Source organism: Podarcis erhardii (genome assembly GCF_964252035.2).
Source record: "Podarcis erhardii genome assembly, chromosome: 6".
In the NCBI taxonomy this organism is placed as follows: domain Eukaryota; kingdom Metazoa; phylum Chordata; class Lepidosauria; order Squamata; family Lacertidae; genus Podarcis; species Podarcis erhardii.
The window spans coordinates 73442865-73454719 of NC_138510.1; the positions used below are offsets into that span (position 1 = coordinate 73442865).

General features: G+C 50.8%; 1 protein-coding gene across 2 annotated transcripts; it reads right to left on the reverse strand.

Annotated features, from left to right (window-relative positions):
• Positions 1 to 1700: 1700 nt before the first annotated feature.
• Positions 1701 to 11315, reverse strand: BARHL2 (BarH like homeobox 2). Of its 2 annotated transcripts, XM_081866091.1 has the most exons (4): positions 11138 to 11315; positions 7566 to 8113; positions 5460 to 5685; positions 1701 to 2966 (listed from the first exon to the last, which is right to left on the reverse strand). In XM_081866091.1, the coding sequence occupies exons 2-4, from the start codon at positions 8095 to 8097 to the stop codon at positions 2654 to 2656; spliced, it is 1071 nt and encodes a 356-aa protein (XP_081722217.1). In that variant the 5' UTR covers positions 8098 to 8113; positions 11138 to 11315; the 3' UTR covers positions 1701 to 2653. The 2 variants fall into 2 exon arrangements, with proteins under 2 accessions (XP_081722217.1, XP_081722216.1); XM_081866090.1 differs by lacking the exon at positions 11138 to 11315 and having other exon boundaries at positions 7566 to 8614.
• Positions 11316 to 11855: the final 540 nt, after the last annotated feature.

Sequence of the window (11855 nt, forward strand, 5' to 3'; positions counted from 1 at the left end):
GTCAAGATGGTTTTGAACGCGAATTTATTAGCAGGAGAGGTGAGGGAGAGAGGGAGGGAGAGAATCAGCAAACCATTCTCTAATTAGCAAAGCCCAAATAAAATGTGCCCGCAGGCTTTTCTAGCTGCTTCTCTCTTTCTCCTCCTCTCCCCGCTCCCCATCACCTCACACTCGCTTTCTCACCCCCCCGCACCCTCCCCTCCTTTAGAGAATCAAAAAGAAAAGCCACACAAGCAAAGAGAATCAACCACAAACCTCAGAGGAGGTGATAATATTGGACGGGCCTTATGAATGTTTTATAGGTAATTGCTGTATATCTTTCTAATTTTAAAGAGGAGGAGGGGAGGGAGAGATGCGCGCTCGTTCTTCCAAGGTTGGGGCTTTCTGATGGCTTGGAGGGCTGATCCGGATTGGCAGAACGGACGGGGGGGGAGAGAGGTAGGCAGCCCCCCCCCACTCAGGCCAAAGAGGCCAGAGGGAGGGAAGGAGCCGCTCCGCTCGCCTCTCCTTTTGCATCACTTTCAAGCGGTTATCCCGCCCCCCTCCAGTTCCGTCGCAAAGCCAGCCACAGTTTCTCCTTTTCACACACACACACCCCGTTTTATTTTATTTTTTATTTTATTTTTTTGTTCCCCATTTCCCCCGCCTTCCCTCTTGCTCCTTCTCAACCCAGACCCCGCCAAGTCTTCCAATCCGCGCACACACACACACATATACAACCCCACCACCGAATTGCCTGCCCCTTTTAAGAAGGGGAGGTTTAAGAAGAATTAAAAATTAAAAGCTGAGCAAAAAAGATTTGTAGAGGGAGAAAAGGAGAAGCGGGGTCTTTGGAGGGAAAGGGAGAAAAAAGACCCCTGGGGCTGGGGAGAGATCAGAGATCTCCAGGTCTCTCGCCCGCCCCCCTTCCCGCCGCCCCCTCCGCGCAAACATCCCCCTCGGCTGTGGACCGGGGGTGGGTTTTCTCCTGCCTGGGGTCCACGCTCCTAATTGCCCCCCTCGAGCGTCTCCCGCTTCCTGTCTGTCCTCCGCGTTTTTCCCCAGCGCTTTTGCGGCCTCGGAACAGCTGCCAGGCCGGGAGACCACATTTTGGTTTCCCAGGCATCCGGCCACCTTTAGCAAACCATTCAAGTCCTCTCTCTCTCGCTCGCTCGCTCTCTCGCTCTCCCCGCCCCCGCCCCCCCTCACTTTTAAATATTCAACAACGGGAGCCAAAAACAAGAGAGAGAAAGAGAGAGAGAGAGAGAGGGAATTGTACACAGCAGCGAAGGAGGAAAAGCAGCCCCAACATTCCCAGTTTATAACGGCCTATTTAGAACCAAATCCACCCTCCTCAAAAATTTAAAAAACAAACAAAATTGCTTATTTGTCAATGGATCTTTCACCGCACAAGCTTGAACCACAACCCCTTCCCCTCTCCCCTCGCCCAAAGAAAACACTTGATTCTCCCTTCCAATCTGTTGCTTCGAAAAGTCACAAACTCTTATCAACTTTTCAAAAACGGAACGCCAGCAGCACACGTTTTGGTGGGGTGAATTTGAGCATCGCACACAGACGCAGGCGCGCTCTGCGCATTTCTTCGCAGAGTCCCAGTCCCCCCCCCCCCCCGCGGCCAAGCGCGTTTGAATCAAGAAAATTGGCTAGTTTGGACCTACGCATTTGTTTAAAAAAAGATAAAAGTTTATTTCCTTTTTTCCCCTTCGTTTTGTCATTTTTCAGTCATCAAAAATCTATATAATTTTTGTCGTCGTCATCTAAGCATTTATTTTTCTTTTTTACTGAATAAAAAAAAAAAAGCATGGAAAAGGAGAGAGTAGAGGGGGAAGATTTTTGTTTTTGTTTTGCTTCGTTGTCGTTCCCCCACCACCACCACCACTAATGTATATGTGACTTTTCTTTTTTTCTTTTTCTTTTCTTTCTTTTTTTTCTTTTCTTTTTTGGAACAACATATAATAAATATGATATATCACTTCGCACACCAGCCTGTTCAAAATGTACATTTTACATATCTCGTATATATCTATATATGGATATAGATATAGATATATAGATATATATATATAGCATACGGAGCATGCCACTTTCCGGTAAGAAAAAAAGGTCATGAGAAATTCAGTGCAAACTTCTCCGTCTCCCCAAGACCGCCGCCGTCTCCTCATCTTCTGGGATCAGTGTTGGGGGGGGAGGGGCGTCCCCTCTCTCTCTTTCTCTCTCTCTGTGTCACTCAAGAGTCTTTGCTGCGACTGCCTGGATCTCAGTCTCTTTCTTGCACCCCCTCCCCAACTCTCTCCTAGAGACGATCGCAAGCAAACCCCCCTCCCCCCGCAGTTCTCTTCCCCCCTCCTCCTCCGGCCAAGGGACGGACTGACGCGGGCCTGGCTGGATGTGAAGATTCACTTACGGGTTCCAGAGTCCCCGCTCTCGCTCGGAGCCGGTCGCCTCTCTCGCTGCTTGGAGAACCTCTCGCATCCAACGCCCCCCCCCTTCCTCCTCCTCCTCCTCCTCCTCACTCGGCTGGGCTCCATCCTTGGCTGATTAGCAGTTGTCTTAAGTGAGGGGGAGTGAAGCGGGGGAGTCTGTTAGCGGAATGCGCGGGGGCGGGGAGCTGGGGTTGGGCGAAGCTCCCCTCCCCTCCCCCCCAGGGGGAGCGCTTTCACCGCGGGTGGGGGGTCCCCGGGAGAGGGTTGGACAAAGGGTTGAGGGCCGGCTGCCCTCCGGGTCCAAGGCCGTGGATCAGCACCCGGGGGACCAGAGGCCTCTGCAGCTGGGGGTGAGGCGCCGGAGGAGTCCGGTACATGCTACTGTACATAGCTGCGGCCGCCGCGGCCGCCGTGGTGCTGTCCATGCTGCCTAGCAGGCTCGGGTGGTAGAAGTAGGGCGACGGGAACATCCGCTGCAGAGCCGAGTAATTCCCCGCTTCGGCCAGGAGCTCCAAGCCCACGGCCGTCTGCCGCTTCCACTTGGTCCTGCGGGAGAAGGGGAGAAAGAGACGCCGCTAGGCCGGGCCCACAAATTGCAGGGGGGGACTCGGGGGGGGGGAAGGAGGATCGGATCGGAAGGACAACTCCTCACCCTCGTTTTAAAAAGCAAAATAAGAGGGGAGCCCTTCTTGTAAGAGCAGAATCAAGGGCGCCACTTGGGTAGATCTCTGATTTATTTCCCTCCTTTGAATGATTGCGATGATCCTTTCTTCCTTAAAGGTGATAGCGACTCTAAAATTATTGCACCCACCGTCCTGATTGCATAGGCGTAAAGGGCAATGGTTAATGAGGAATAATCGCTTCAAAATAATAGAACATACGAAGCAGTGCGTTACGCACGGATAGAACCAGAAGAAGGAAGAAATGGAGGATGGATGGCTCTAACTGGTCCTATCTCTGAAACTGAAGGCAGGTGACTTGAAAACTACCCACCTGAAAGTCTGCTAAAAGGCACATTTCCAAGCATACAACAAAACTTGAAACCTCTTTTTCTTTTCATTATCAGCTCCTCAAACCAAACAGTCACTCTCTTTCTCCCGCCAGCCTCCCCTCTGTTAATTTTCTGCGCTTTAAAACAGGGAAGGCACAGCTCAGTCCGACTTACTAAAACAACCATATAAAAGGGACAACTAAAATACCCCTAACATTTCCATTCCTGAGGCAATTACTTTTGAGGGGGCAGAGGGTAAGCGCCTCCTCCCTTATATATAAAAAAAGAGAACCGACACATAAGCTCCAACTTTTACCGACAATTCAGATCGAGATAATTTGATTCTGCAAATAATCTCACCCAATACCAAAAAGACGACAAAAACGCTTTGCGTCTTTATTTTGACCGTTTTGGAAGACTTATTGGGATGGGAAGTGTCAGCCTTGGTCATTGGGTCCTCCTGCCACTGAAGTTGATTTTAAACTAAATGGGTTTTAGACTAAATTCTGAGAGGATAATTTAGAACGAAGAACTGAGAATTCTGTTCTTCCAAAATCCTAGTCTTGTGTGTGTGTGTGTGTAATTCACAGCAAGCATCACCCAACCGAAAGAAAATTAAGCCATTTGTTCGAATATTTCAACATACACACATCCAACTCCTGCCAGCCGGCTTAAAGGAACACTGGTAAATAATCAGAGTATATAGCGAGTCAATTATTCCAGAACCATAGTGCAGTTTCCGTGTGTGTATGTGTGTTACACACACACACACACACACACACGTCCCCATTCTGAGTCTCCATGCATCTCTCTCAGCCCCAGTAAGCTGCCGGAGCTGGTGCATCCTGCACACATTCGCTCTCCTCCTCTCTCTCACACACACACAAAATCACGACCCAGCAATTGCAGCCAAATTAATAAACATGGCGCTGCTGTTTAGATTGGCGATAAATGACACTAATGTTTTCCGACAGAATTAGGGTGGCTGCGACCGTATGTAATGAGACAGAAAATTATGGCAAAGACGACAACTGGACGCGCTTTTCCAACGCAGCCGTCATCGACGAGAAGCTAGAAATCCCCGCTTTCTGCTCTTGCAGCGCCTTTGTTGTTGTTGATTTCTTGAGGGGAGGGGTGGGGAGACATACTCATTTAAGACTTGGTTTCTTCATCTAGCCCCCCACCCCAGTTTCTTATCCACAGGCGCCAAGAGCGAGGAAACGCTTGGAAAAAAGGCAGCGCTTTCCAAGTGGGTTGGAGAGGCGCGCCAAGAACCGAATTTTTAAAGGGGGAAAGAAACATGGGGCGAAGGAAGATGGGGGGGAGGGAAAGAGAGAGCGACCAAGAGGAGGCTGGGGCCTTAGGGAAAGGGGCCAGACCCTAGCCTGGAACTCTAAGGTCACCCGTCGAGGCAGGATCCCTCCACGTCGAGACTCCTGCCATGTTAATTAGCTTTCCCAAGAAGCCACGCCACTGATTGACACGTTAACTCTCCACCACTTTCCATCCTTTGTTTTGCTGTGGGGGAGAGGGGGTTGATTCCTGTCTTTTACTTACTACCACGGTACACGTGTAGGAAAGGAGAGGGGCAAACTGGCGGGGGTTTGCGGGGCCCACAGGGAGTGAAGGCAACCGTCCCCAGCTCGATTTGGCGTTGTGGTTGGAGAAACCCAAACACAGAGCACGCGTTCCTTATCTGCGCTCTCTTGGTAAAGAACCTTGGATTGGGGCGGTGGAGTGAAGCGGTTTGGAAACGGCAGACTTTATTTGTCTTCCCCGCTCCCCAAAAAGCAGACTTACGCGCAGGAAAGTCCTTTTTAGGGTGGCAGCCAAATGTGCAGACTTTCCTAGGAGTAAAACCAAGGGAAATGGAAGCAGGACAGCAACTCCCCAGGCTGCGGGTTGCTTTCCTGTTGAGTTCCCCCTTCCTAAATTACAGTTTAATTCAAACATAAGGGAGTCGGTGTATTGGGAAAACTGGGGAGGGAATGCCAAGGAGAACCAGGGGAAAGGTCTTCGCCCCCTCCACGTGCTTCTGCCTGCCCTACCTTCGGTTTTGATACCAGGTTTTGACCTGCGTGTCGGTCAGGTTGAGGGCGGCCGCCAAATCCATGCGGTCTTGGACGCTGAGATACTTCTGCCTCTCGAAGCTTCTCTCCAGCTGGTTGAGCTGATGATCCGAGAAGGCCGTCCGCGCCTTGCGGGGCTTCTTGGCTCGCACCGGAGGGCTGTCTCGGCTGCTGGAGATCTCACGGTCGCCTTCTTCCTTTGTCCCTACGAAAGAACAAGACGCAGAGGTCGGGTTTTAGTGCCGGAGGAAAGCGCGGAGACAGTGCACTGGGGCAGCGCAAACCCAAACACAACATCTCCCCAACCTTCCTTGTTTTGGATCTTGGTTGGATTCAACCGATTTGTTCAGTAGAACTAATTATGGTTTATTTATTTATTTTTTTTCTGGGGAGTGGTTGTATTTTTTCGCCGCAGTCCACAATTTAGTTGGCCGCAGTAGGGTCCCATGGATTAAGAACTGAATCTCAGGGAGGAGGTTGTGACTCAAAAAAAGGATTTCCCAGGAGTGGTGATTCCTCCTGTCGCGCACAAATAACACCCTTCTTTCTGGAGGGGCTTGATTTCCCTCTCCGTCCGACAAATCCCTATTTCTTTCCCCCGCTTTCGAAGTGCACTTGGGGAAAACGGTTATTATAAAGCCAAGCCGTGGACTGCTACGTCACGGGGGAAAGAAGCAAAGTTGGACTTCGCCTGCCCAGGTGACGACGGCGCAAGGGTTGCCGGGTTCTCTTTGGCAACTAGGAGTTCTGTTCTGGGTTGGGTTTTCTGGTGCTGAAATCTTAGGAAATCGATATGTCGATCCATCTGTGTTCGTACTGGGGTGTTTCTCTCCCTCCCCCCTTCTCTCTCTCTCTCTCTCTCTTTCTCGGCGCTCCTTGATCTTCCCTGCAGGAAGAACAATAATCTCTCTAATTGACCCACTGGGGAGGTTGGTGCACCAACTAACCAACAAAAAAAAATTGCTAGACGAGGCTGTACATCTGTTTTTGGACACTCTTATGCTAATGCTAAAATGGCAAAATGAATAGCATACTGGAGCGCCCATCTATTAGCCACTGCAAAATATCTGAAGGCTGTAAAATTAGCAAAATGTGTCTGCTCTTACCTCCGCGTTTCAAAGGCTCCTGCCCTGATGAGTGGGATTCCCTTGGCAGCAGCTTTTTATTATTATTTTTTCCCCCAGCGATTGGCAGAATGTTACAGGGTTGCACACACGCGCCCTTATATATTTGAATTTAAGAAGATGCACATTTCGTGCACACTCCTTAAGATAACCCACGGAACCAGCAATACAGTATAAAATCAGCTGGCGAGGCTGCTTCACGAGAGTTATAAAATAAAAATGAAAAGGGGGATCCAATCTGATCAACCATCTTTTAAAAACTTTTTTTAAAAGATCACTTTCTTTGAACGCTCTCGGAAATGAGTCTTATTAATTAATAGTTCCTAAACTTCTGCGAGCTGTGTTTTTAACATATTGTAAACAGGAGTAGTAATAATAATAACACATATATGCATTTTAAAATATCTAATCACACCCAGCTATTTATTATATTAGTGTTGTTGAAGAGCACACTTTCAGAACACAAATTTCTTGCACCACTACCAACTTTTTAATGGGAGGTAAAGGAAAAGATACGGACAGAGAATAAATATTCCCAGCTATATATATATTCTTTAAATATTTAATTCTTTAAAACGCAAGTTTGATATTCTGTTTATCTATTTCTTTTTTAAAAAAAAACCAAATAAACTGAAAGTGCTTTTCAATGCCCTGACCGGGCTTGGCTTTATTTTCCCGTTGCTTTTTTCTAAAACGTCTCAATTCTTCGCTTATGGCCGAATCATCTCAACGTTCCAAGTCGACGTCCAAAGTTCCGAGAGGAATTTCGTGCAACAGAAACATTCGAGGACGGCTTGATTGGACGCGAAACTCGAGGAGAGCGCCGCGAGAACGTACCGAACGTTTGAAACATAAACAATGGAACGCCGGGAACGTTCGAAGCCTCCTCGCGCGTAAAAAGAAAAAAAAAAGGAAGGCGAAGGAAGAAGGACGGAAAAGGCGCACGCTGCCTTTTACTCACCGTGACATTTCAGCTCGTTCTGGGAGTCGTCGCGTTTGTCCAGTTTGGTTTTGCTGTCGTCCTGCTCCAGCTTTGGCCGGAAGCTCTCGCTGGCCGCGTTGCTCTCTTGTTTGGGGGTGTGATGCGGGGACGAGACGCTGGTGCTGTAAGGTGCACAAGCCGCCAGCGGTTTGCTGTCTCCCAAAATGTCTTTGATGAGAAACGAAGAAGTGGAAGTCCTGGGGGCACAGCTGCCCGAACCCAGTTGCTGCTGCTGCTGCTGCTGCTGCTGGGGAGATGGCTGCAAACTTTGTTGTTGCTGCTGCTGCTGCTGCGGGTGATGGAGGTGAAGATGCTGCGCAGGGAGCCCGTCTTGCGCCAAATGCTGCGGCGGCTGCTGCTGCTGCTCCGGGTGCTCCGCCGTGACCGAGATGGGCGACGAGGGAGGCGTCCCCACAGTGTCTATTTCCGAGCAGGGGGAAGGGGTGGCTTGGCTGCGAAAATCCGCCGCGCGGGCCTCGCCGTGGGCCGCTCGGAAGTCCCCGTTCATCATGCCCGGGCTGCCGGACCTGGGATTAGACAAAATCGTGTCTATTCCAAAACTGGAGCCGCTAGACCCTTCCATGGTCGCCGTTCCAAGAAGCGCCTTCGATCATCCCCCAGACCTCCCCCAACGCGGCTCCTTTTCTCTCTCTCTCTCTCGCACGAACAGGGTTTTTTTTCTTTTTGTTTTTTTGCACCGAGTGGAATCTGGAAGATCGACCGACCCACGGATTTCAAAACAAAACAATCGACGCCGATCAATCCTGGACGACTCGGGAGCTCGCCAAGCACGGCTAAGGCCGAAATTCACATGGGGGAAGGAGAGGGCTTGGGGAGGCAGAGCACGGAGGGGGGGCGACGAGATGCGGACATGAACAACACACAAAAGACGGAGAGAGACTCTGGAGGGGGGGATAACGATGGAGCAAGGGGAGCGTGAAGGAATAGAGGGAAATTGGGGGAGAAATCGGAGGGAAGGCGCGAGATCGGCACCCTCTGGAAGAGCTGGCCCCCCACACTCGCCCCCCACCACACACACACACGCCCCCCACCACCCCCAGCCTGACACGCGTGTTTGGCGTCTTGTTCAGGCAGCGCTAAGAGAGAGCAGCCGCGCTCGCCCCGGTGGAATGGACGGCATCGCCTGGGCGCTGTGGAAGGGGGACGCGCGATGCAGCCGGAGGAAGAAGGTGGCTTGAGGAAGAAGAGGAGGAGGAGGAAGAAGAAGAAAAAGAAGAAGAGGCGCGATGATGCTGATGGCGAAGGCAGAGGCGCAGCGGGGCGGGCGAGCCGGCGGGGCTGCCTGGTGCGGCACCTCGGTCTCCCAGCGCCAGCCTCTCGGCTCTCCAGCTCGCGCGCTCTCTCTCTCGCCTGCGCCCAGGAGTTATTGAACTTTCTTGGAAAGTTGAGGCGTGGTGCAAAAGCAGGAGGAGGAGGAGGAGGAGGAGGAGGAGGAGGAGGCGACGCCGAGCCTCGGCCACTGCCTGCCTCTTCCTCGCGCCAGCCGCCTTCTCTCCTGCCACTCCGCCCGTGACGTCACAGCCATTGCCATCCGCCTGCGCGCACTTTATTCTAAACCATCCAAGAGGGTTTAGGTTTGTTTGGGGTGGGTTTCCTCCCCCCCACACACACACTTTGTGTGGGGGGGGGGAGGTTGTTTCTTTTCAGTTTTGGTCCGCCGTAGAATAGGAGCCCCCCCCCCCTATTGGCAGCCACGATGGTCGAACCTGACGCTCAGCAGTTGGCAGCCAATAAGAGTGAAGGGAAGCTGGAGAAGGGGCGGGGGCGGGGGGAGATGGGGGAGGACAAGGGACCTTGTCAGTTTCAGAACTGGGACTGTTCTTTTTTAGAATCTGCAGCCTTCCACCCTCCCTCCTTCCCTCCCCAATTTTATATCTGGATGTAAATGGTTAGCTATTATCCACACTAGACGCCAATAAAAATCATTAAGAAATGCAGGATTTGTTTTAAAGGACAGAAAGAGAGAGAAATATATTTAAGGGGTGAGACAGAACAGTTACAGTTCTCATATATGTGTGTGTGTGTGTGTGTGTGTGTGTGTGTATAATGTTTGCCAGCTGTTGGGAGGTGTGAGATCTCACGTGCCCTAGATATTTAAATCAAGGCGATGCATTACAAAAGCGAAACAAGCATCCGCACAGGGGATCCATCCATTCCAAAGAGGAGGAGGAGGGGGGGGTCAGTTCAGCTTTCTAGGGATTCCTTACTGCTCTCCCCTATTCCCATATTTTCTTTGTCTGGGAGACAGGTGAGTATGGTGTCTATTTTGTTTTGCTTTTTTAATAATAATAATAATAATGCAACATTCCTGGATGGTGGAAGCTAGGGATGAGAAGGCGGAACAGGGAAACAGGGATGAGAGATGGACCAAATGAGATCTCGGTCGGGAGCCAAGTGGGGAAACGGCTCGCTTCGATTTCTCCAAGAGGCGAGCGAAGAGAAGGGAGCAGCCGCGCCTGGTGAAAAGATGGGAATCGGGCAAAGAGATGCCCATTCTCCGCCTGCATGCCTGGTCCTTTGGAGAGGCAGCGAGGCCCAGGGCCAGATGCAAAGTGTAGGGCTCGGGTGCCGCCTGCCAACTCCTCTCTGCCAGATTCCAGGGGTCTCTAGTGCTTTCCCCCCCTTTTCTTTTCCTTCCTTCCTTTCTTCTCACACTTCACTCTGGTTTCTCCCTTGTACTAAGCTCCCATGGCTTAAAACCGGAATAGTTCCTACTTATCCGCATGAGACTCCGGAAGAGAGAGAGAGTGCATATACTTGTGTGTGTGTGTGACATTTTCCACCGATTCTTTGGAGATCCTCAACTTGCGTCACTTTCTCCAGGACGCCACGACTCCGACCTGTCTCTTGTTGAATGTCAGAGTAATGCGAACTGCCAGTGACAAGGCGACGTATTACTCCCGATTAAGTGCCGTGTCAGCCTAATTAGCAGAGTAATTATAAGGTGCTAATGAATGATTCAAAGTTCGGCGAGATACAGTTCACTCCGCATTGCGCCCTCCTGAAGGACTCGGGGAATCGAAGGTAAACGGGCCAGGAGTCTCCCCCTCCCTCCCCCCCCCTCCGCGTCTCTCTCTCTCACACACACACACACACACACGACAAAATCCAAACCTGGGGGGGAGGGGGGGCTTCTCTCAGCCATTATTTGTAGTGAAAGCGAAAGGACATTAAAGTAGAAACATAGAAAAGGAGGGAGGGACGTGGTGACACACACCTCCTTTTTTAAAAAAAGAGAGAGAGCGATGGATGTAATTTACAGTGGAGTGAGGAGGTGGGGAGACGCAGCGGTGCGCCGTAGCCTTTCCCCTGCGTGCGCCCCTGTTGCAGCGATGGTTCGCTTTTCAGAAAGGAAGAAGCAGATTTAGCTCCTGGCTAAAATATTGGAGAGGGAAGGGGCCGATTAGCTTGCAAGGGACGCGGGCCGGTTTAAAACACCCCCTTGTCCAAAAGAAGAAGAAAAAAACTATAGAGAAACTCACCATAAGAGGGTGGGGAAAGCAAGAAATTCGGAGAAGGAAACCAAATACCTGAGTTAGGTCTCGTCCCCTGCGTCTGGGCAGGTGTCTGCGAAGAACCCAGTGCCAAGCGGCTTGGGACTACATTGAACAGCTAGATCCGAGAGAGGGGTGATGCTTCCGTCTTGTTTGGGCGCCCCCATTGCTTAATCTCTCTCTCCCACCCCCACCCCACCCGCTCACATACACTGCTCTCCCCTTTCCCTGCCCTCCCCTACCGACGATCTCCCATCGCAGGTCTAGCTGGGAATCGCTTGTAGTTATTAGTGGGTTGCTAGCTGGGGGGGGGGGCAGAAAGCAGCTTGGAAAGTCACCATTGTGCTCAGTTCTGTGACCTTTGGTGTGTTTTTTTTAAAGATACCCCGGAGAAGTGCGTGCGTAAAAGTAAGGAGATCGGCCTTAAAATGGGCAAATGAAGGTGGAGGGGAGAGGGAGAGAGAGAGTTTTAATTCTGCAGTAACATTGCAAATCTAGTGTCATTTCAACCGCAGGAACGAATGCCCCTAAAATGACACTCATTGCCTTGGCGTTGTGCACCTTACATACCCGTTTGTTTGTATGTTTGCATACGTTGCAATCTTCCCAAAACACCCACCGAGAAGCCTACTTCCTCGGAAGTCTCCTTTATTTCCACGCGAACCCTATTTAAAAAAAATAGATTTAGGACCGCTGCATTCTTGAGAACTCAAGTTCAAATGAGTGGCGCACGTTTTCCAAGAATTGGTTTGCT